Source organism: Diadema antillarum, unplaced genomic scaffold, assembly GCF_040938485.1.
Source record: "Diadema antillarum isolate AM-2024a unplaced genomic scaffold, OU_Dant_1.0 seq00000221_RagTag, whole genome shotgun sequence".
Taxonomy (NCBI): Eukaryota; Metazoa; Echinodermata; class Echinoidea; order Diadematoida; family Diadematidae; genus Diadema; species Diadema antillarum.
Window position 1 is genome coordinate 107,842 of NW_027271275.1, and position 27,217 is coordinate 135,058.

General features: G+C 34.8%; 1 protein-coding gene across 4 annotated transcripts in view; it reads left to right on the plus strand.

Annotated features, from left to right (window-relative positions):
- The first annotated feature begins 10,549 nt into the window (after nucleotides 1-10,549).
- LOC139729161 (voltage-dependent calcium channel subunit alpha-2/delta-1-like) overlaps nucleotides 10,550-27,217 on the plus strand; it is a 106,490-nt gene continuing 89,822 nt past the window's right edge. For all 4 annotated transcript variants that reach the window (XM_071640089.1, XM_071640090.1, XM_071640091.1 and 1 more), the window contains exons 1-5: nucleotides 10,550-10,944; nucleotides 12,482-12,563; nucleotides 17,925-18,035; nucleotides 24,951-25,010; nucleotides 26,026-26,155. In XM_071640089.1, coding sequence (XP_071496190.1) covers nucleotides 10,829-10,944; nucleotides 12,482-12,563; nucleotides 17,925-18,035; nucleotides 24,951-25,010; nucleotides 26,026-26,155 — 499 coding nt within the window. In that variant the 5' untranslated portion in view covers nucleotides 10,550-10,828. The remainder of the gene's footprint in view (nucleotides 10,945-12,481; nucleotides 12,564-17,924; nucleotides 18,036-24,950; nucleotides 25,011-26,025; nucleotides 26,156-27,217) is intronic.

The following is a 27,217-nucleotide window of genomic DNA, read 5'->3' on the forward strand; positions in this document are numbered from 1 at the left end:
CAATGTCACGCATCGTAGATACATTAGTGTAATAGAAGCAAACTGTTGACTGTTATGTAACTATAATTATACTGAAACACTCGAAGGCCTTTTCGCGGAAGCCGTAATGGTGTATGTTATAGAGTAATATTTCACGGTTGATTCTGTCAAAGGCCTTGGATAGGTACAGGAATATACCAATGGTATGCGAACAATTTTCTAATAAGGTGGCAGGTTAACTTTTCTGTGATTCAATTAATATAAAACATGAGTATTAAAGTTTCGTCGAAATCCAAACTGAAAATATACAGAGAAATACAACGATTTAAAAGACAAAATTATACTGTTTGGAAATATGTTACTTTTTCTAAAGTTTTGGAAAAACCACTTAACACTGAAATTGGGGTCTATAACAACGTACAGATCTCCTTTTCTTTGTAAATTGGGACAACTTTCACAATCTTCATGATAGTGGGCACCACATCAAACATTCATGACATATCGATTATGAATGCAAAAGGGCCTAAAGTACAAGCAAGCATATTTTCAACAAATAATTAATTTCCAACACCATCAGAACCAGGTCTCTCTTTATCTGATAAACTTGAAACAATATCTACAATCTCTTTCTTATACGTAAGACTAAAATATAAGGTGTTCGGGTTTGGTGCAGGTCTGTTATAGAAATTCATGAAATTGCTTATTAGAGGGTAGTAAATTCTGAGCAAGATTGATGCCTAAAAAAGAGAATCATTAAAAAATCTGTGGTATTCGAGAAGGGTGTTCACCCTCAATATTACTCCATCAATTTTTTTTGAATATTACAATTTGTTTGTTTGTAGAAATATTCGGTGTTTGTTTTAATCATTGTTTTTATAAGCTTATTAGATTAGTGAAATAATTTCTCTCATTCATTTTCAAAATATTTGTAAGCGTGTACTTATAAAAAGTATAGCTGGACTTACTTCATTATTTTTTCACTAGGGTATATATATATATATATATATATATATATATATATACATATATATATTGTAAAACACACATTTTCCTGTTGATTGATCGTAAAAGAGAATTTGAAATCCATGGTGATTTTTAGATTTCAGGTTTCAGGTTTCAGGTTTCAGGTTTATTCAACACTTCCATAAAAAAATTAACATATAACAGAAACATACAGCATTACAATCAATTAGACTACACAAAAGCATTATCATTACAACAACATTCATAAGAAGTATAACAAAACAAAATGATTGGATAGTGTTTGGAGACAAGCATAAAGGCACAGGCTTATATTTAAGCCCGTCTCCAGAAAAAAGATATACACATATATTATAATAAATCATGTCATGGAAAATATCTTTGATAAATATAAAACGTCTCAATTTCAGCAAATTAAAATATGATTGTACACATCTATCAGAAACACACACACACACACACACACATACGCACACCTACACACAAATGGCCTAACAATCAGAAAATTCAGTGTATTGACTTAGAAGGTATAATTTGTATCTCCTTTGGAATTATCGTAATGATGTGCTGCCTCGAATATCAGGAGGAATTCCGTTCCATATCTTAGGTCCATTGACAAATATCGATTTTTGAGACGGCAAGGTTCTGGCAAAAGGAACAGTATATACGTTAACATTTCTCATGTTGATATATAACTTAAAATAATCTAATAAACTTTTAGGAATCATATTGTTAAAACATGAATACATAAATATTGCACACTGATAAATGTAAATATATTGAAACCTCAAAAGTTTCAGTTGGTAAAATATTGGAGTAGTATGGGCATAATAATCACTGTGATTTATCAAACGAATAAGTTTCTATTGAAGCAATGATATTCTATTTACATTTGACATACTGGAATTGGCCCATATTACCGAACAATAATTCAAATGCGGGAGAATTAAGGTATTATACAGAATAATCAAAATATTTTTAGGTAAGAATTTCAATCTGGTAAATACTCCAACATTTTTGGCTAATTTGTTGCAGATGACTCGAGTGTGCTCATTCCAGTTCAACTTATTGTCAAGTATGACATCAAGAAATTTAATAGAATTAACTTGTTTTATTATAACTTCTTTAAGTTTAATATGTATATCACATACATTAATCTTTTTATTGGTAAACATTATATAATTTGTTTTATTAACATTAATCATTAGCCTATTATAATCAAACCAATCAACAAGTTTACTAAATTCCTTATTGAAATTACTTTGAAGTACATGGGGATCATTGTCGGACATAAACACACTCGTGTCATCCGCAAATAATATCATTTGTAATTTATTAGAAACATTGACTATGTCATTAATGTAAAGCAAAAAAAAAAAAAAAAAAAAAAAAAGGAGTGGGCCCAAAATGGATCCCTGGGGCACGCCACATCTTACTGACATCATCTTTGATTCTACAGCTTCAGAAATCACAAACTGCTTACGATTACTTAAATAACTTACAAATCATTTAAATACTACTCCACGAATTCCATACAAATAAAGCTTATGCAACAAAATATCATGATTCAGAGTATCAAATGCCTTACTTAAATCTAAAAATAACCCTATCATTACATCTCTATTATCAAAAACATTTACAACTCTATGAACAAATTCAATAATGGCAGAGGATGTTGAGTGACCTGACCTAAAACAATACTGACTATTTGTTATGATATTGCACTTATCCAGAAATTTTACGATGCGTGTGTATACACACTTTTCTAAAATTTTTGAAAACAACAGTAAAATAGAGACGGGACGGTAATTCGATATCTGTTCTTTATCTCCGCCTTTAAAAATAGGGATAACTTTCGCAATTTTCATTTGATCAGGTACAGTACCTGCAGTAAATGATAAGTTCATTATTGCACATATTGGGATACACAAAATATGAATAACTTTCTTTACAATAGCTACATCAATATTATCAAAACCAGGACTCTTATCTTTTAATTTACACACAATCTCAATGATCTCTTTTGGAGAGCATGGCAAGAAAAGGGCACTTGATGGGTTTTTATGAACATATTGCATACATTTGTCGTATTCTATATCATCACGTTGCCCTGCCACACTTTTCTCCAATATTGATAAAATATTCATTATATGCATTACTTATTGCACATTTCCCAGTAACATCTTTATCATTCCAATGGACAGTCGCGGGTAGCACATTCTTCTTAACTCCAGAACCAATAATGCCATTTATTATCTTCCATGTGCTTCTGATATTGCCAGAGGCCTTTTCAAATTTCTTTTTAAAATAAAATCTTCTTGCATTTTTAATTTCTTGAGTCACATAATTTCGTAATATTTTATATTTGTCATATCTCTCTTGAGTACGTTTTCTCAAATATCGTTTATACATAATATACTTTTTATGACATAACTTTCTTAAATCCTGATCAAACCATGGCTTGTTTCTGAACTTTTTCTCACCAATCTTTTTCAAAGGAAAACACAAATTATAAATGTACTGAAATTTCTTCAAAAATTCATCATAGGCTACATTAACATCACATCACTAACATTTACATTCCAATTTGCAACATTTACCTCTTTCACAAATTGACAAACATTATCATCATTTATTACATGCTTATATATTGGAATTAGGAAAATCTAACTCTAGATGAGAAAAGGAAAATATTGGAAAATGATCACTTATATCTGCCAATAATATACCAGTAAACATATCCTCTAAGTCATTAGTAAGTATGTTGTTCAGTAAAGAGGCTGTACTATTTGCCATGCGAGTTGGGCTATGAATAAGTGGGTATGTGCAATTTACCATACAAACATCTAAAAAATCATCTGCTTTTTGGCAAACAGAAATACTCAATAAGTTAATGTTAAAATCTCCTAATAAATAAATTAACTTATTTTCTTTATTTACAGTCATCAAAATTTCATTCAAAATTTCAGTAAAAGATTTCACACATTGATCTGGTGGGCGATATACAGCACCAACAACGATATTCTTATCAAAAATTTTTATCTCGATAAATATAGACTCAAAACATGGAACATTCACATTTAAATCATATCTACACTTAAAATCTAATTTGTTGATTACATATAATGCAACTCCTCCACCCCTCCTATTTTCTCTATGGCATTACACTCAAAATTATAACCATTTATATCAAAATATGAATCTTTAGATCTTAACCACGTTTCAGAAATACCTATGATTGAAAATTGTATATCAAGAACATTAAGTAATGACACCATATTATCAAAATTTTTATTCATGCTTCTACAATTCACATGCAGGCAAGAAAATGATTTTTCAGACATAATTCTATTTTTGTTAAATTCATCAGGAGTATAAAAGGCATGCGAGGGTTCAAAGTCTTCATCATTGCTGTCATCTGGAGGAGATACTGCTTTCATATCATATTGTTTCAGAGATTGTAAGAGTGATTTCTTGTCAGGCACCATTATAACACACATACACAATACACGCTTAAAATTACGTTCAACACACCCACACACGCACACACACACCTAAAGATAACTGATTAAGCACAATTATTCAAAACATATGAAAATACTTTAGAGAGAATGAAAAAAGACAATCTGTTGCACCTGGAGATTTCGCTGTTTTTCATCAAAAGTTGTAAATAGGATAATTTTGAGAATGCAAGATTAACGTAGTTGTTTTTCCGGTTTTACAACATATCTAGGTCTCTTCTGGAATGGATCACTTTCTTTGTGGAATGACCTCCTGGAGAGTTCAACGCAACATACACCCGCCCATCCATGGCCCACGCGTGCTGTATCTTGCTGTTCGGCGTCTTCATGTGGTGAAATGCTTCCCAGAGAAGAGCCCTCCTTGCATCGGTGAGATCCTTATTCAGGCTAATGCCCTTGTTTTTCCCTCTGGCTTCCTTGAGCTTTCTTTTGTTGCTGAACAGAAGTTGGCGGTACTTGTATGACGTAAGTTTGACAATGATCGGTCTTGCTTTCTTGGCAGCACCTTCAGGAGGGGGATTCATCCGCCGGATACGGTGACTTCTGTCTATGGCAGATGGGGGAAGGTCAACACCCATTGTCTCCCGAGCAACGCGCATGATGGTCTCGTCGGTATCTTCGGGTTTACCCTCTGCTTCTGGAATGCCGAAAAATCTCACACAGTTACGTCTGGAGTATTGTTCTTGTTCATCCAGTTTCCTTTTGAGAGAAGCTGACTCTTGTCTGTGCGATTCATTTTCTTTTTTCAGATCCTCAATTACCTTTTCACACCTGTCTATCTTGTGTTCCAGGTCCAGCACTTTACCCTCCTGCTGTTCCAGGCGAGTGAACACCTCATTCAGCTTTACTTCCACCGCCTCCATTACAGCCGCCTTTATCACGGAAAGAATTTCATTGTCTTTCACAAGTGCTTTTGTGCTTCGGGTTGCCATCATGGGCAAGAATTTGGCATTTGAGGAGGCGATAGATACTGGGGCAGGAAAGATTTCTTTGGCAATTGTTTTTTCCTGTTTCGCATGGGAAGATGAGTATGCAACTTTGATTCCACGTGCCAATAAATTTCAAATGAAGCCTCATTTGAACATTGGAACATTTGAAGCCTCATTGTAATGGACCCGTTCGTTTTGTGCAAGCAATGTTTAAACACTGCAAATCTTCTGATGTAATTTTACGTCTTATCAAATGACACAAACTCTTTTTTTTTTTAAACCTGAGTTTCAGTACATGGCGTAAATGTGAATATAAGATAATGTTCAATTTATATGTCAAAAAGTATAATGCCAGATTCGGGAAGGGGGAGGAAATTACTGGAAAATATACTATTTTAGAGAGGGTGACAAATTTTTTACTATAACACGAGTGGGATTAGAAATGAAAGGGGAAAAAAAGCAGATGTATATAAAACAACAAACAAACATACGAAATATAATCAAAATTGTCTTTAATCATTAGTATAAAATAATGATAGTACCAAGTTATTCGCATAAAGTAAAACGTCATGAATATTTGACTTTTGGGGAGTCTAACACAAATGCCAATCACAATATTTCTATTATTTGGAATCACCAGTTCAATAAAAAGTGATTCAGCGGTGTTATCCGTACGACACAATTGATCATGAATTACATGATCATGCTACACTCTGATTCCTCGGCCTAGTTTATCTTGCTTATTAATTCTTTACCTCAAATTGAATTGAATTGAATTGAATTACTGAAACTGTACTGGTGTTATACTCGAGACACAGTAAACAGTTCCAGCACGTTTGTTTCCATATTTCACTTGAGATCTATACATATATCCAAGCAAAAAAATAAAAATAAATAAATAAAAATACAAACAACCAAGATACAATTATGATACAAAGTGGGTCATGACTGGAAAGTGTGTCAGCATAATCATATTATGTACATAAAAGACAATTCCCTATAACATGTGAAATATGAAGGAACCGCAAAAGCAAAGCTTGTAAACACGGGTTCCAGGGAAAAAAAAAAGTGAATTTGTTTTGCAATGGGAAATAGGACACAATGTAGTAATGACGAAACCATACGAAAGCTCAAAAATTATAACCAGAGAGATCAAATAGAGAGATCAAATAAGCGAAAATCATTAACAGACGACAAAGTTTCAGTGAGTCCGATTTAAGGACTGTAATTGTCACATAATAGGCCCCTACTTATATCATTATAATATTTACATATGGTCATTTTAAATCATAATTCTATTATTCATATATGAACATGAAAGAAATGATACAATTCGCTTCGCTGTCTGTTTAACTGGGCTTAACTTTGTCTAATATTTTGTGATTGTAAGTCGAACTTTGAACTGGATCATTATAATCAAAGTTTTAATTACGTTGAGTAGATGATTGCTAATTATTCATTTACCGCAACATCTTCAAACAAAGTGCAATCTTTTTTCTGAGTTTCTAGAAAAGACACAGTGTCTTGTAATGTATATATATATATATATATATATATGTATATACATAATCATTATACTTAATTGAAAACATAGAAAATCAATTAAATTGGACATTATTTATCAAAAACTAATCATACGCATGAAATGGCCTGAGGAGTGGACAGTGCTTAGACAACGACTACGAAGGCGCAGACTCTGAAAGGAAGAGAGATGAGAGAACAGAGAAAGAAAGCCCACATCACATATTTATGTACACACACAAATACACACATACGCACGCACACACACACACACACACACACATATATATATATATATATATATATATATATATCCAAACATGTTGAGAATTCACGTATTGGCTCCACGAAGAAGGAAGAAATATAATATAATATATATATATATATATATACATATACATGTATATATATCATATATACATACATTTTTTATACACTTATACGGTAACACAGGAAGAGTCAACATGATTATAGAATAATGACAGAATAATTGTCTTGTGACTCTGACTCTGCAGTATGTAGAGACAGGTGAGCATGTGTGTGAAAAATAAGCCTATGAATATAAGAAAAGAAAAGAAGAAGACAAATCCCTTGCATGCTTCACTCAATTTAGTGACTTACTATACATAAGGGTATTAATTTTGAACTATACAGACAATAGTAATAATAATTGCCATATTACAGTGGATATACTAATTGTACAGCCTGCATGGTATCAAGACAAAAGGAGAGAGAGAGAGAGGGAGAGAGAGAGAGAGAGGGAGGGAGAGAGAGAAAGAGAAATCCTTGCAATTGGACAAAATAGGCGCGAAAAATAAAATATATGGTATGCAACAATCTTGCCTGTAGCAAACAAATGATATAAGTATAAGACAAGTCAGAAATGTCACTAAGTGTGATCAACGCCACCGATTGGTCACAAAAGAATATAGGGAATAAACCTGACAAGGTATACGTATCAGAAACTGCAACTGCAGAACAAAGTAAATGTCAGTTCCAAGAACAGGTCTATAACGGAATAAAGGGTAGGATTATAGGGAAATGGACAGGTTAAGGGGACTAAAACTTGGAATGTTAGGTTAGGGTGGGGCTAACATAAAAGGGGAGGTTGATTGATCAATTAATGATTACTCAAATGAAAGAAAGACTTTTGCTTTTGTAGTAAGGGATGGAAAATTGGGGATTTTTATGAGAAAGATTTCATGAACATGTATCTTAAGTACTCTTTGACTGGAGATATCATGCTTTGTAAGTTTTAAATTTGGTATATTTGTTTACTAAGTACTTGAAGATTTAAGTAGAATGATTGTAAAATGATTCAGTGTGTACCTTGACATGAGATATCATTACATGTATTTGTACATTCATTTTCTATATATCAAAACATTCAAGTTGAAGGTATAGCAACGAAAAGAAATCGATATGGCACGAAAATGTGTAGAAAGTTGTGTATAAATAAGTTTCTTGAATATATCAGAACATATTCACGAATGATATCGAAAGAAAAAGAACAAAAATGTGTAGGAGAGTATTGGCCCTCATAGATCAAATTAACTAAGAGCAGTATGCTCGCATCCCCCCCCCCCCCCCGCACACACACCCAATAAGAGAAACACTAAACCCCCCTGACAAGACCTTGGGATTAATGAGTTTGTGTGTGCATAAAGGTAATGTGTGCGTAATGTGTGTTTATATTCTCAAAGCGATTTACGAAGTAGCTGAAGTCCCTATACAGAACGAGTTGATGTATGACTACATGAAAGAAATATGAGCACACACAAACTAAAAAAATACCAAACCGTCACGAGTTTTGGTCCAAGTTCAAGCCTTCTGAATGAAATGCAGGTTCGGATAGAGAAAACATTTGCTCGTGTGTTCAGCTAATTCCGCAACAGAATCAGGCTCGGGGATACAACTCTGATCAGTATAGAGGTACACGTACATTGGTATTAGTATTATTTCATAACCCATGATTCATAAAAACAATAGGTCCTATTGTGCCAAACACATCCCTACAATAATGTTGCATTGAATTACGAAGTACATTCCCATCCTAATGTCTCATGTTAATCTGCACGTGTTCCATGTCTGATATTCATTCGGTATGAGTGTTTCAGCTAAATTACTTCCTGTCAGATCAATCACAAATACAGGGATACATTTACATGATCAGTGATCTGATAATGACATATCCCGAGAAATTACACAAACATGTAAATTGTGTTGGGATGCCCCAATATAATTATCAGTCATTTGTCAGTGTTAATAACATAGCTAGGCCTATATAATACATACATGCACAAAAAGAAGAATTGAAACGAAGAAAAAAATATGCAATTAAAGTACATGTTCACAGACTTCCCCTAAAATCGTTGAAAAAATATTGTATGCATGTATTTTTTTTTCCTACCCTGGATCAACAATAATCTGGCAAATCTTACATTTTACAGTGCATTTGAACAGGTATTTCTAAAATGTACTTTAGAAAAGACTTAAACATGTGTGGGGGTAGTGAGTTCTACAGTTTAGGTCCAGTAAAACAAATTGGTATGGCATTGTTCTATGATTTGCAAGATGTACAGACAAGTGTGCCGCAATCTTGGAAACATCATTTTTTTTTGGGGGGGGGGGGGAACTAGCTTTAAAGCAAGATGGTATGATTTTATTCATACTTTCGTACACAAAAACAACTTGTTGAAAAAAAAAAGTATGTCATAAACTGATATCTATTATCAGCCTCATGTTATGATACAGTAGTATTGTTCAGCATGGGGTATGGGGGATGCACCAACTATGAATAGAACATTACTTTTTGTAATTTATTTTGAAGATAAATTGTTTGTTTTTAGTTGTTTGTTTGTTTGTTTGTTTTTTGGTGCGACTGGCACATATATTTGCCCATACCAATTGCAGTAAGAGATATATACTAGTACCAAGGAGGTAGGGGAGGATGAGTGTACAATACAACATTCGCAATGCATTTTGAACAATTATGTTCCAGAGTCTACAAATAATTCCTATGCCTTTTGATACCTTTAATTTCGTTAAACTTCTCTTAATCATGAGATATCATACTTTTAACTCAACTTTGAGTCTACATTACTCCACAATGACTTGGTGTACTCAACCATAGGTATTGTTACACCATTCAAAGTAATTTCTAGTGCACTAAAGTTATGGACACCTAGACATATTATCTATTCATAGACAAATGTAAGCGCGGCACTTCAAAGTTACGATAAAGGGCTAAGTTTTCTCTGATATCTTTATTACATCCATGACTACATCCAATTCGTGTACAAATTTACACTCCAGTAATGGTTACCAGCAGCTTTCCTGAAAACCGAAGAGCTACCACCAGCAAAGCGAACGAATGGCGCCGTCTTGTTGGCGCCTCTTTTCAGGTGGAGCATGTAGGCTGTCCACAGCATAAGGCCTACTACCGGTAAATGCAAAGGAGATATGCGCCAGCTGGATCCACTAACCCGATCGTTTCGGTGGACAGGTGCAGCAAAATGCACAGTAGCAGGTAGAAAGTGCCTCCATCGCAGCACGCATAATACAGTACAGGCAACCGACATACCCTAGTACACTATACACACACATCGTAAACTCGCATACACACACATGTCATCTCCATCGTCGGCAACACCATACACCTTTTGGCCGAGTGTCTGCATACTCAGTCAGTACATGTATTATCGGACCGTCGTGCCTGCCCCCTCCGCCCGGTCTGTAGGTTTTCTATGGCAATAAACTGCGCTAGCTAGTACATATCCCCATCCTTCGGTCACTTTCATTGTTTTTCAACGACTGCCGTTTTCCACCCCCGTCATACGTGATTTATAGTTGAAATCCCGAATATAATCGTTCGTTGTGCATGGTGCCAAACTGAACATGAGGCCCGCTGTCGAGTATCGGACGTTTGTTTTGGCAGTCGTGCTGTCGGGCTTTGCCTGTGACATCGCAAACGGACAGGATTCCGACGACGAAAAGGTTCCACCACTGGCCAGGTGAGTATTCCGTTCGTCTCTCCGGGGTCAGCCGGGCATAACACTGGCTAGACCTATTTAACATAGGGATTTTTCCTTTGCTGCTGTGTGAATCCTATATACACTGTTAACTCATTTCTTTTTATGAGTCAGTAATGTTACATCTATGAGAATATTTTCTCCATAGATTTACTTATTGCTCACTCAGAATAGTGTAGTACTGTGACAGTACTACACTATTACTGTCTGAGATGGTCAGATCTCATATGTTGAGTTTTTGCTGCTGTATGCAATGTACTGTCTATCCCCGTACATTTATTTCTATTTTTTATTTATTATATTTTTTACTACCTTTTTATTCATAAAGTGCATTTTTTATATTGTAATCTAAGATAGAACTTTATTATTATTTGTTTGAATCATAAAATGAATAAAGACATACCCAGACTAATACAAAAATAAAGAGAAATGGTCAATACTTCATGTCCAATATACCATATATTGCAATTCTTGTTGTCATAGAAAATTGATGTAGAGTTCAATTTATGGTAGCAAACTGTTATCATCACAATATTATACTGCATGACCAAGAACAATATTAAAAATGTTACAGGCTGTACTTTCAAAAGCTGACTCTTGGTCAAGTGGGTAAATGTCCTTTGGATGTGTACTGTAAATAGCAAGCCCAGAAGAAATTTGCTCCAGCTCTCGAATATAATTTTTTTTGGGTGTGTGTGTGTCTTTTGTTAACTTCATATTCACGTTGTACCTGTGTAAATGTGGTTTGTAAATGATACACAAATTGTAATAAAACAATGTCTTTTTTATTCTATTTAAAAATTATTAATTATGAAAAAGAGGGCATGCAATTTGTATGTCATACTTAAGTCGGTAAGCATATAGATACACATGTATGTACCGGTATGCATGCAGCCACTAAGATGGGAAATGGATTTAGAAAATAAGTCATGTAAATTTCCATTTTCCGTTTGAATTATTCTTTTTTTTTCAAACAACATATGTGCACTCTCTCCATTTTCAATTTTTCTATCTTGTCATACTCTTATTTTCAACATATGAAGTTCCTGCTATTGAAAATAATTTGTATTTTCATTTTTTTTTTAAATTCAGCATCTACACATATGGATTTTTATGGTTAATCTATATACAAGACCAAAATTGTATGAGTGAATTGTGTGAAATATTTAACTATTGACAGAATTACAAAATATTTACTTCATAGTGTGCATAATTTAACATTAATAAGATAGTGTCCTTAGTATTTCTTTAGCATTACAATGTTTGGTATTGGTTAGATGTGTAAAAATATGAAGAATTGTCTTTTAATTTCAATGTGAATGATTGACAAATGATAACTATATAGCTTTGATAAGGTGCTGGGATTTGTGTACAATGTATCAGATGTGAGTTAATGAAAAAAAAGCAAATTGTAAATCGTCTGGGCATTCTTAGGGCTGCTCAATAATGTGGACATCACAAGTTCAATGTTCATACATTGTAGTTTCAATGCAACTTTTGTTTACTCTTTACATGACAGTGTTGAACTATGGACAGAAGCTTTGAGTAGACAGCTTACATCTGCCCTTGACAATGTTACTCAAATCAATGCACTTAAAGAGGTGAGTATTCTATCCATTTGCCAAAATCTTCCCTATTTCTGTCTTAGTATTAGGAAAGCCGACTTTGTTGGGTCTACATTGTAGTTACTATATATGCACAACTGGCGCCACATTTTTGGAAGTGGGGGGAGGGCCCAGTTTATATTTCTTGTGCCACTTCTAGGTACAAACTGTATTATCAGCTGACAAGCAAAAAACAAAAACAAAACAAAAAAGCAAAACAGCAACAGCAACAACAACAACAACAAAACAACGGCCCCAAGTTGCGGCTACCCTGTAAGTTCCCAGGACCCACTAGCATGATAGTTGAAATCAATAAGTCAGAAAATCAAACACGGTAAAGTCTATGAATGCTCAATTCTGATTGGTTAGTACCTGACTTATGTTTGATTTTCTGACTTATCTTTGGTTGAACCTTTTCATGCAACAGGGCCCAGCACTCATAATGTCTTCACGAACAGAATTAACCATATCTCATCTCTGTATCATTACCACATGCTATGGCATCAAAAACCATTAAAACCAGTGTTGGCACACTCCAAATACTTAAAGTTTTAATGCCATTGATTGTTTAATGTTACAATCCTTGTTTAGATAGCTGACAGTGAGGCTGTGACAGGTAATGTGCTATACCATACATCGTACACTATGCGGATGTAGTGTACATTTGTACATGTACAGTTGTTGTTGATCTTATCCCCATGTAGGTGTGATATAGGCTTTGTTAGTGTAGAAGTACTTGTAGTCAAAGCTCTGTGCAGTATTTTATTCAAGCTTGCAGTTATTGTAGACAGATTTCTAGCCTTTGTGATCTCATGCATGAGAAATCATTGACAAAAGGTTTGTTGCCCATGTACAGTTGCACAGACTAATAATAAGATTCAGGCTGTAAAAAGCTGTGTTTGAACCAGTTGAGGATGGACTGATTTTGCTACAACATGCATTTCCCATGATAGACACCTTCCCGAGTATACTCGGGGACTCATCCTCAGTGGGTTATAAGGGTGGCTCTTGACATACCAAGTAGTATTACTCATTTAAACAGGGGATTAAACTTTTGCTCAAATTAGCTTAGAATGCTTGTTTCAAAGGGCACTGTCCATAATACGTACACCATTTGTGCATGTGTGTTCTCTTACATTGGCTAGTGTGTGTGTGTGGGAAGGAATATTGATGATGATTGATGGATGACGTACCCCACAGTCATATTTGCTCCCTTTTCACTTGTCACAGACCAAATGTGAATTTAATAAAGTGACTATTAAAAAGGGTTACCATGGTATTAAATGTAAAGCTGAATCCGTGTACCGATACTTCATTAAATTTTCATCATACAATTGTAGTCTCAAACTCTGATTTCACAATGTGTAGCTTAATGCTGTGCGAGCTGAAATTTTTGTGTACAGATATTTTCGCCAATAGCTACTTGGAGGACATTTTCGCGTGTTGTTAATTTCGCGGTTGCGAGGGTCTAACCATGGTCTAACTGAACTTAGTTATTCATGCGCTATTATTTTCGCATGTTGTTATTTTCGCGCTTCAAAGGCGATTCGCGAAATTCGCGAAAATGAAACAGCATGTGTATAGTTTGGTTTTTTTTTTTAAATTCTAGCTTTGTGCTCACTCCTTTTGTTTGGTAATGGAAATTAAGAAAAATGAAGTTCATAATAATGAAAATAGTGTACACTATTTAAAGGGTTGGTACAGTATTGGTGGAGATGAGAACTGGGCTTTAACGTGTTGCGAGGATACCAAAAAAAAAAACACTTAAATGAAATACTGTATACACCATATATTTTGCTAGTCTAAATTTTCGTGTATTGGGAATTCCTGACAATTTCGCCAGTGGTTAAATTTTGGATCGTGGAGTCCTGTACTGAACGGAGAAGAATACACGCACACGTTACATTCACATCGGGATCAGAGTCAATATTTTTGCGTGTCTTTAATTTCACGAAGAGCACCTGACTCGTAAAATTTGCGAAAATAAAATCTTGCGAAATATTCGCCGTATACAGTAGTACAGATCATACCATTTTAAGAGGAATTAAAAGTTTATTTGATGGAAATCATGTTTGGAATGAGTGAAACATCCTAAAAAAAAGTAAAACAAAGCAATCATAATAAAAGGTGGGTCCCACACTTTATTTGAATTGCTCTGTTTTGGATATTTCAGCCATTTCAAAGCCATTTTCATTACATAAACATTTCATATTTCAAAAGAGGTTTCTCATTATCTCACAAAAAAATGTTAGAAACCTGAAATTAGGTCTCAACCTAAACTGTACTATCCCTTTAAGCTACAATGTAAGAAGTTGTTACAAATGCACTGTACAATTACATATTTAGTTGTATTAAGCCCTATTTGAAAAACTCTTCCTCTGTGAATCTACATTTATGTGTGTGCATGTCAATGTTAATGTAGTATTCACATGTTGTGGCATTACCTGATTGGAAGTAATGTATTGCCTGTATTGATGTTATAGATTTCGACAGGTAGAATTGATATTCATTAACTTTGATTTGCTAGCTCATACATTGACATTAGTACAATACTATGTGTTTAAAGAATGCGCCGTGCATTTGTATTTTTCTCTACCTCAGCCATTCAGCAATAATGAATGAACACTAGGCCTACTATTGAAAATCTGTCTGATTTCTGTGCCATTTAGAGATGGCAATTTTACATTAAAAGCCTGTAGGCACATTTCTTGATATTCATTTGATTTATTAGTGTAATCATTCTTCAAGCAAATATAACTCAGAGATACTATACTAGTACGATAGGGCAGGCCACCTGAAATGGACTACATCAATACATTTGTATATATACCTACATCTAGACATTGATTTTCTGATGGCTTCGAAGGTACATGTGAATTGATACAAGTAGGTACATTGATATCTTCCAAAGATGAAACCTCACAATATCTACCGTACATGTAACTAATCTAATGTACAGTATCACACCAGTGGGCAGTGTCATTTTCTGGGCATGTCGTGCTGTACACATTTGTGTCTTGCCGAGGGATGTATGCATGCAGCAGCAGCGCACAGTGCTGTGCCCTGAGAGGCAACACACACACATACAGTGTACTGTACACACATACATGTTTAACACAGACACACACACCCTCACACGCACCAATATCAGTGTGTCCCATGTGTATTCTGCACATGTACACATAGAACTGGCTATATCTGCAGATACAGGATACTCCAGTATGTATAAAAAGCTCCCTTGCTGGAGGTACATTTGTACAAATACAAGGTTTGGGCTTATGCCATGCATAAACCAAGCATATGAGTGAAAATACATGTCAGCTAGAATGTGATTGCACTGTACAGAACATGGGAGCTTTGTGATTTCAGGTTGCATGGGCATGTCAAAAAACACAGAGCTCTAAGTGCAGGATACATTTTACACCATAGTTAACTGATCATATACATTTGTAAATGATTTGGTATAGATACATGTATGTGACCAGAAGTACGAAGCATTATACCAGTATCCCACCTTCTTACACAAATATTGATAGAGGAGTATGTGCAATTTTAAATTTATTAAAAATAGACCTGTTTTTGCTGCATTCTCCAGTCTGATTTGCAAAGTTGCATTGTTCAATATGATACTGAATAATGAATCATATGTTGCTGATGATATGAAATTGTCATCTCACATAACTTGCATTTATCATGTATGTACTGAGAGACCTATTGAAGCATAAATGTGATAGGGCAGAGACGTACTACCTGTTCTTCTTAGTTTGACTTTTTGGCCAGTGCTGAGTATTTTAACAGGTATTCTATATGTAGTCCAGCAAAATGAATAAATCATCGCACGTATACATTGTACACTGCAACATTTAATTGTTGTTTAAAAGGTTGCATCACTGTAAATAGTACCCTTGGTCTGTGCAATTGACTTGTAGTTGATAATACACATATTTCATTCAACTTGTAACTCCTGACTTAATTTTACTATGAGGCTTAATGCACCCATCTCCGATTGAACTGAGCTGACTCCGCCCTGCCCATTGTGTGTGTGCATCCCAGTTTGCTTCTGGAACCATGACATTGCCAAAACCCTGTGCAGTGAAGAATTACACTGCAGTAGAAACAAAGCACTGTAAAACCAGAAATGTTAATGTTCATTAAATTATCACAAATTACGTGAAGGGCACCAAAATGCATTCTAATGCAAAAGTGCTTGTCCTTACACTTACAATGTAGATGCATTGAATGACCAAGGAGGTTCGAGAGATGGAGTTACAACTGACTATAATTATTCAATCAGCTGTCAGTTTTCTATGGATGGACAAAAGAATTCCACAGGTGCATTTGTACCTTTGATGTTCGATGCTTGAAGCTGCCATCTTTCTGAGCAATCTGAAGATTCGTTTTTAATGCTAACATAATATCCGGTATATGCTGCTCGTTTATATATCAAATGCACATTTCACCTAATGATAAAGCATATAAAACAAAAGTCAATTCTGTTCGAAAATATACATGTGCAAAAGTGTAAATCTAAGCTGTATTTTGTGAAAGTGTTTGAAATTTTACCGTCATGGAAAGCCAGTTTTATCACTTTTCTCCTTATTTCCGCAAAGTGAAACTATATGATATCATCTTCAAGTATAGTTCTTTATAAATTAATATGTCAGATTAGAGTACAATCACGTACATTCAAGTAATTTTGATATCTATTTCAGCAATATTTGAGCAATTTCTATTCGCGCACCCCCGTGCCTTTACCATTGTCTACCGCCCATCGTTTGTAAGTAGGGATAGTGAAAATCAATTACCATCGCAGAGACATATCTTCCTTGAAAAGTGGGTGGTGATTATAAATGCAATGAGACACGAGTCAATTGTCTTCGCATCTGAGCGGCAGATCCAATTTGACACATACTTCAAATATTTTTGAGTGGCGGCTTCGAGCATGGGATCAAAGCGAATAAGACTGTTGTGACTCCATTTCTCGAACCTCCTTGGAATGACAGTGGCAGTTGGCAGATATTTCATTTCGCAATAAAAGCCGTTGGCTCCAAGTCATGAAAATTTCATGCTACAAATATTTCTGGTTTTACACTAATTATGATATTTGTTATAGAGTTAGGACATCACTGTCATGGTCTTGATATGTGTAAATCATAGTTGAGGTGGAATTCTGTAATCAAGTTGTGGCTGAAATAGCCAATTCTTTGATTAGATGGCTAGAGATGTATGCAGTGCATGGCTACTACAAATTGAATCATATTGTATGCATTGTCCAACACTTGTATGAAACGAGAGTAAGCATGCAGTAGCATTCTCAGGTTGCGACAATTAATTTCTTCGTTTCACTTTTCCTTGCAGTTATACAGACAAGAAAACTTGACGACAGTGACGATTGATGGGGTAGCTCTAATCAACGATGTGGCTGATAAGTGGCAGGCCATACTTCAGAAGAAGATGACAGCTGTCAGGGTATGTAAAAGTAATGTTTATTTTAAGCCATGAGGTGTACAGTAAGATACATCATGTAACATTGAGTATGTTTGGACAGACAGACAGACAGACAGACAGACAGACAGACAGACAGACAGACAGACACACACACACACACACACACACACACACAAATACAACAGGTGTCCAAAAACACAATGGAAATGTTAATCTCCCATTGAAGATCTTTTTGAATATAAAAATTTGATGATGTCACAATAGTTTTTTTACACTCCCTGTGGAGAGTGTACTGAATAGCCAGAAATATTTGAGTGCATGAATTTATTTTTTGTCAATTTTGCAAGGAGCCAAGATTTGTGAAGTGAAATGCATGCATTTAAGTTCCTGTCTTCACTTGTCTGCATTGAATGCCAGTGACAATTCACAAAAATTTCATACTACGAGCAGCAAATATTTCTGGTTATATTACCTACTCTTTTAGGAGTACTTCTCTTGGCCTCACCTGCTCTACCACCGGTGAAGGTTCATATTGGTGATAGAATGTGTATTGTAGTTTGAAAAAAAAACAGAAAAGAATTTTGAACTAAGAAAAATGTAGCACAGTAGCCTGTCTAGATGAATTGTGATCTGATCAGGGTTGCCCTGCCAGTACAGTAATAATTTGCTACTTGTGTTGAATAGCAAATTTGATTACATGAGGCCTGGCCCAACAAGGTACATGTTACTCCAGAGGACATCACAGTATTTTCAGCTGGAATTATAAAATCCTCCAGATATGCAAGCAAGGAATAGAAAATGTGTCTTGCTTAGTAAATGTGACAAAGGCCCTTTGATGTTATTTTCCTATCAGTTCAGCCTTTTCACTAGTTTGATGAATTGTTCAGTGATGCATACCAGCAATATCACAATTTATTTGCATAGTGGAAAAGGGCAAACTCAGTGACATTTTTCTTGTTTGTTCAGTTGCTACAATGCATTTTGTTGACTCTGCTATAATTGTGTAAATTTCATCATATTCTATGGATACAGGTGTACAAGTAGTTGACATTTTACAGAAGATTTGGTTTTGACATTTATACATGGTGCAAATTTGAATACACTGTTGTACAACCAGGGTTTTGTGAGTGTATAATTTGTGTCTACACTACAATAAGTACCTTTTCATTACCACAGGTATATTTTGCTTTGTTTCCTGCTCTTTTATAAATGAGAAGAAATAAATTCCATGCTGAACTGCTGGTTAATGAGTCTTGCACTTCTGACTTAATTGTTTAGTTCTTTTGAAGTAGTATACAGGTTTGTAAGTGTCACTCACAAAAATAGGGAAAAATGCAAAGTTCAGAAGTAATTTGTTTGTATGAAGGAATGCTTTTGGTTTAACACAACTACATTATATTCAGAAGGATGATAGAGAGCAAGGTTTTTAGTACATAAATATGATCATTATTGGAATAAGGTGTTTTATTATGTAGCGAGATCTGCAGTGTAGATTTCAGATATTTGCAGTATTTAAAGCATTTTATGCCAAGTACTTCTCTGTGATGCTCATCAGTATCAATTTCTACAAGGTGTAGATGTGAACGCTTAATCTACTGAGAGCTTTACATTATTGCTAAGTATATATTTTTTATTATAGTCAAGCCAGGCATTTTGGACATTGTGTACGGTGCATACTATTGTAGGAAAAAAAAAGAATTATATACTCTGCCAATTGGCACTCAAGCACACACAGTGTTGAGCAGGGTTTGGTACTCATATAGTTTACTCTGAACAAGGCATACTGCCTGGTACTGTAGTGCTTTTCAAACACACACACACACACACTCACAAAGGAGTTGAAAAAAAATGTTGGATATAATACTTAAAGCACTAGGATGTGACAGACAATCATGGACTGAATTCATTGTCAGTTGCCATTGAATACACAGTGTTAACTTCACAGATTGTAAGCCCTTGTCCTGTACATACAAAGTACTTGCAAGTATTTAGTTTGTGCACTCGTGTTCTATCTGCAAGACTAAAGGCAAAAGCTGCTTGTGATATGGATGGATGAACATACCTATTATGAATAAACCTGGCATTTCACAACAAGAGATTGTATTGCAATGCTTGGTTATCATGTCAATGTATGACATTAAATGAAGAAATCTGAAGCATTCCATTTGTCTTGTCTGTACACCAGTCGGGGAAAAAAGTGGTCTTGCATATAATTTACAGATATTGAAGATTATGAAATTGAAGTTCTGCCCTTTCTTTGTTCATCTGTTGCAAATGCCATTGTTTATGAAACTGATCCATAGGAACGCAAAACCTTTCATTGCTTGTTGCAGTGATTTGTGAGAGACCTACAAATTGTACACAGTAGTATTGTTGTACATGTACATGCACAAAAAATTGCATTTAAATTAAACACTAAAAAATAAATACACCCCCTGCATACTGTAAACCAGGGCAGCACACTAAACCATTTTTTCTACTGGTCTGTCTGACAGGTACATGTAGGACTAGTAGGTACCCAGTTTTTCAACTTTTGACTGGTCAATTCTTAAAAAGTAACTGGTCTGCCAGTGATTTTTACTGGTCAGGGACTGTTGGACCATCGCCAGTGTGCAGCGTTGTGTAAACGTCAGTATTTTTCATGTGATTAATTTTTCGCACTGATCGGCTAAAAAACATATTTGCGGGTTGTCCAATTCGTGCTTAACAATTGTCAACCCATTCACAATGTGCAGAGAAAATTGTGAAGATGGGCGCTAGACTGAAGTAGCGTGATCATACGCGAAAATTAATGTACAGACTGTACCACGAAATTTTCTGTGTTTACAGTTACATTGTACATGTAGGATACTTATAGGCGTACTGCATCAATATGACAGGGATCCTGCTGGTCATAATTTTGATGCATCGCCTTAATAGTACACAATAAAGACTGGCAACATTAACTGGTACCAGCCACTTTTGTGCTGAAAGCTATGAAATGAATGTATACTGATGTCACATACAGTGTAAGCCAGCATTGTCATACCAAACTTCTGAGCAGAGGCTTATAAGTCAAGAGGAACTACTTTTGCACCACGATACTATACAAACTAGCACAGTCCTTGTTAGAATGCTAAAGGTCATGCTAATGTGAAGGTACATGTGTGTATATAAAGGTAGCGTTGTCTGAGCTGCAGTTTTGATGCTTTACTGGTAAATTCATTTTGAAACTGCCATTTTGAAGTCATGGAGACCAGCTGCATGAAAACATTATGTGTGCTCAAGCTCGCCTAGTGCATTACCTCCGTGATCACGTGTGGGTAATTCCATTAAAAGGTCCCACTAGTTAAATGCCCCTTCTATTTACTTCATATTGTCATTGCTTAAGAATTACATACCCTAAATCAATTTCACTTCTGAATACTTTTATTCAGGTATCTTCCTTTTCAAAGTAAAATATAGAAATTGCTTCTTCAAAGTTCCATTTTGACAAAAAGTGCAAAATCACAACGTTTTTGGGCAAAATTGTGTGACATTTTACGTAACACCAGTTAGACAGATTTACAGCTTGTTAGTGGATTAAACTCTATTTCAAGGGGTCAAAAATGGTAAAAGACGAGCAAATTTTGAACACTATAAATATAATTCATGCATCAATTGATATACATTTGCGCACGAAAATCCCAAGAAAGACGTTTCACGTGTGAGTTTTGGTGTCCCCATAATTGCTTACACGAGAAACCTTAATATGTGAGTGTAGAATCCATATGAAGGACCAGTGTTGAACTGTTTGTTGTTATTTTGGTAGCAATCACATAGTTTACAAGATTTCAAAAGAAAATTGGGGTAAAATAAATAAATTTGAAAAAAAGACCAAATTATAATTTTCACACACGTGGCTTTGGTGTCCCCCTAAATATTACGTCGGGGCACAATGATAGCTATTTTTTTTGTGTCTTATCACAACAATAATTACTCCTCATTGGCATATTTTACAATGTAGCTGTGGTTTCTTTGTAACAGGTATCAAAAATTGACCACTCTATTAATTTGCAAAAAAAAAAATGCAAAAATAATATTTGGTGTCCCCCTTACATGAGAAACATTGAAGAATCTTTTTCCTGGCCAAAAAATAGTGGTTGTGTCATTTTTTCAATAGTATAGTTAATTTCTTACTTCAAAATAATCACTTCTATTGAAACAAACATAAAACTAGTTTGAAATATATGGTAAGATACCGGTACCAAAATGGCTGGTTCACCGTGTAAGGGGGACCAATGGTGTCCCCTTTACATGGTGAACCAGTTTTTCCCCATACACTGCAATTTGCTTTGCTGACTTCCTTCAATTTCAGTTTAGAATATTAATTTTCAGTCAGTTTTCAAGGGACTTACTCAATATGAATGTTTTTTAAAGTTATGTTGAACAAAAATCTGATTTTCTGATTTCATTGGCAAAATAGGCATGTCACAAAGTGGGTCCCTATTTTATGGAATTACCCATGTGCATGTGTGCTGTACACTATGTGCACAGGATACATAAACACATAGTGTAATTTCATTGCTGAGAGAGTTGCATTGGCTGTGTAAATACAAGGTGCAAGGAAAACAAAAAACACACTATAATGTAAAAGTATATTTACATGTGCACAAATGGAAATAAATTACATATTGGATAAATAGTGAACATGTGCAATATGATACAGTGTATTTGTTGTGTTCAGAATAATATTATTGTTCAGAATGATATTATCAGAATAATATTATGCCATGACACAACAGGTGTGATGAATGAACATTATTCTAAAATATTTTTTAGAATAATGAACATTATTCTAAAATATTTTTGATCATACACAGTATGATGTCTCTGTCATCAATATATCTCAGTATTTAAGCAATATTATCTGCTTTGCATGACATGATATTCCGTGAAAAAATTGTATACCCGGTACATGTGGAGTTAAAACGTATGCTGTACATTAATTGTATGTGAATGTGACAGAGCAGTAGTCCACCAAAGTCTATATACCGGATACAATATACATATATGACCAGTGTAGTAAGTAAGAATTACATGTAGTATGCATGAATTTGTTTGATGTGTAACAATTCTGAGTGTAAATGCACAAGTTGTAAATCTATACAGTATAAAATGCGAGGATACCTCAAAGCTATGACCGATCAAATGGATTAAAGTAGAGACAAGAAGAATTATGGCAATGCCACTTGATATTATAAACAGGCAGGAGGGAGGATCAATTTCAATCCAAGCATGAATTGATAACACCCCCAGGATCTGAGATGTTATCATGGCATTAATTAATGTAAGTGGTAGACGCATGCCAATACTTAATTAATTTATCAAATACACTATGATTGTCAGTCGCACTAAAATATGTAGGAAGATTGTCAGTCCCCTTAAATGTAACATGGATCTTAAAGTTATATGTGTTTGGTTTGTGTCTGCATTGATGCTCAGATCTGTATTGCTCATTCATTCATGAAACCTGATCTTCCTCTGAATGTCACATCGAGATCTGTCTAAAAGGGTTGCACTGCAGATTGCTGTCATATTTCAAGTTTGGTAGGAAAGATACAGTGCTTAAGCTGGACTGTAGTACACACTTTTCACTTTATTCTGCAGTGTTAATGCTATGCCCTGTGTGTCATCATTATTTGTGATGTGTTGGGGAGGGGTTGTACAATGTAGAACCTCCAAATGCAGCACTGACATGCAATTTCTGCGATGGCAATTGTCTAGCCTCCGTGAGCCATCAAGGCTGGTGCTTGTGTGTACCAGAGAGAGAGAGAGAGAGAGGGAGAGATGTCGTTGTATACCCATACACAGTGATGATACTGTATGCTGTCAGTGCAGTGAGGCAGTGTGTGCACTGTGTGTGTGTGTGTGTGTGTGTGTGTGTGTGTGTGTGTGTTCATGCAAACCTACAGTGTATGTGTGCTATCCAACAGATGCCTCACTCTCACCGCTGGGTGACAAGCTTTGTGGATCTGCCTAGAATTATATGAATTAAACATGAGCTTCTCATACTCTTTGTATACACACAGTGTTAATTAGAGGTTCCCCATTAGATGTGATATGTTCGCATAGACACCAAAGATAACCTCTATCAGAGTTATTACTGAACTTATTTTACAATATAACGCAAGTGTACTGCCAGTGTGTTTTGTTTTGTTTTGTTTTTTTTTTATTAGTGTTGACAACTCTGGCCATTTACAAAGTATAAATGTTTGTTTATCAATTTTATCCACTTGAAATGTGGATCGGGAGTAATATAGAACAAATTATGAATATAGACATTTTTAGAAAGTCGCTACATGGATTATATATTTTTATTTTTGTGTTAGAATGTGTGATTGGCAGCAATAAGTTTAGCAATGTCACAGCTTTTATGCATTTCTAAAGTAATTATTCCCCAGTTGCTATTTTGGGTATTGGCTTTTCTCATTAAAAAAAAGAAATAAAGTTAGTTCCTGAAAGTTTTGCTATAATGGACACAATATGCACCTTGAGGAGAGGTGATTACAGTTGTATGCAGGCTGTAGCTGTATTACAAAACTGTACAAACATGATTATTATGTCTAATAACTGAAAACATATCACATATCATGCACTTTACATTGTATGTATAGGCCTATATGCCAGTCATTCTGATAATACAATGTATTTGAGGAAGTTGTAAGAACGTAATTACATGTACTTACATATGTTTTAATTGATGACATCTACATGAATTACAATTTGTAGTGGTCATGAACTATTTCATAAAGTGTATTTAAGAGAAGGGGTATTACGAACTTGCACTATTATTCTTTAAATTTTACTGTGATCGTCTCGTTCTTTAATTACTGCATGAATAAACAGAGACATACCGGAGTTTGATGAGATTGAATACATATTGATCTTGGTTCTGTTTTTTCTTTTTTTTTACAGAAAATTGTTGACAAGCTAGAAAGGAGCTTTGCAGCATATGAAAATGATCCCGACATCACGGTGAGTTGTGCTTCGGGGGATGGTATAGCTTTGGTTGTGATGAGGATTCAGCTTTTTATGTTTTGCAAGATATTTAGAAACCACCCTATGAATTTTTTAACCCGTTGAGGACGGACTGATTTTGCTACAACTCGCATTTCTCATAGACACTTGCCCAAGTATACTTGGGACTTGTCGTCATTTGGTTAAAGAGCATACAATTCTAAGGATAATTTAAAGTTTATTTGATGAAAATCAAATTGAAATGAAAATGTGCAGAAATTTGAAATTCCTGACCTATCTAATCTCATGTCTGATTTCAAAGCAAATTCTGCCAGTCTGTGCACAGTGTAACTAACTTGGTATGCAGTACATTCACAACAGTAAATTGTATGAAAAGGTTGGAATACGAATCTTCACTGTAATCATTGGTGAGGCTGCCCTGAGTAAATATGACCTCTTTTATCACACTACTTTTTCTTCTTCTCCTTCTTCTTCTTCTTATTGTTGTTGTTATTATTATTATGATTATGATTATGATGATGGTGATTATAATTATAATTACAATAATAATAATAATAATAATAATAATAATAATAATAATAATAATAATAATAATGATAATTATTATTATTATTATTATTATTATTATTATTATTATTATTATTATTATTATTATCATCATCATCATCATCATCATTATTATCACCATCATTATTATCATCATTATCATTATATTATTATTATTATGAAAATAATAGAAGTGATATATTTGAAATAAAGCTAGTAATTATAGTACATTGTAGCTTATCAATAAAGACACTGGTTTGCTGTAGCACATGCAGAGAAAATGTAGTCAACTTTTTCTATGCCTATACCTCTTTACCGTCATAATTCTATAAATTGTTTCATTTTCCTGTTCAATGTTTGTAATTCATATCCCTTTAGTATTTCAACTACACATGCCTTTCTTACCATCACAATTCTATGAATTGTATCATTTTCTGTTCAATTTTTGTAATAAATATCCGTTTAGCAAGAAGATGTGAGTTACCCAAACTCTAAGAACTTGACTGGTGTGGAGCTGAATTATGATGACCGTTTCAAGTCAGATGTCAACCTAAACCAGAGCTCAGTGCAGATTCCCACAGACATCTACAAAGGAGGTAAGTACGATCTTTTTACCTCTGCTGACCTGTGCATGAAAACTTCATCACACTCCAAAGTTTTAAATAGAATAAAATATGATGAAATTTCTAAATGTATTCGACCTATTTCCATCCTGTACCTATTAGACCAGTGAACTCTTATTCAATCTTCAGGTGCTTACAAACACACCCACCAAAAAAAAAAAAAAAAAAAGAGAGAGAAAAAAAGAGATGTGATTCCAACTTGTTTCATTACATGCTTTCATGCTAATTATGGAAATGTTTTCCCAAGTCTGAGTGTAGAATTAACTTGAATCACATTTGTTTGGCCAGATGTGGTCTACATTGTAGATATGCTTTTCAATCAAGTTTTGCTCCATTTCTGGTGTGCATTTACAATGCAAATGGTTTGACTTCTAATCTATCGTGAAGAGGCAAAACTTAGCTTGACTTTGTGTTCACATGATACATGTGTGTACTCCCGTATGCAAGCATACTGAGAACTGTTGGGAACGTTCATTGATAGGCCATGGAGCTTTTGATGCAGTAGTTGTATGATGTCTTATGCAGTTATGCAGCATGTAATAGCCCGTAGCAAAACTTGGAGGCGGTACGTAATGGGATGCGACGAGAATTACATGTATGTGTAGTCTAGCCTGTCCAGACACCATATAATGGTGCCTGATAGCTGCATGTTGTTCACTGGAGCGAATACTGGAATGAACAAGACTAGAATATACAGAGGGGGAAAAAAGGGAGAGTATTCCACCAAACCGTGGTGCACTACGTTTCAGGCAAATGGGACTGCTGTGACAGCAGGGAAAATGGTGTAAATATGGCATGAGAAATACATTCCTGAAGCATGGTATAATACAGACATGAAGTCCTTTGTAAGTGTGAAAACCTTCTTCATGACTACCTTTGCAGAAGTCATTATCCAGAACAAGAATGCAAATTTCATAATTATACGATGTGGCAACAGCAGAGGGATGCAACACAAAAGATACAACAATGTCATACAGAGTCCAGTGCCTTTTATTGTGGACCCACGTCTTCCTTTGGCAGAACACTGATGAATTT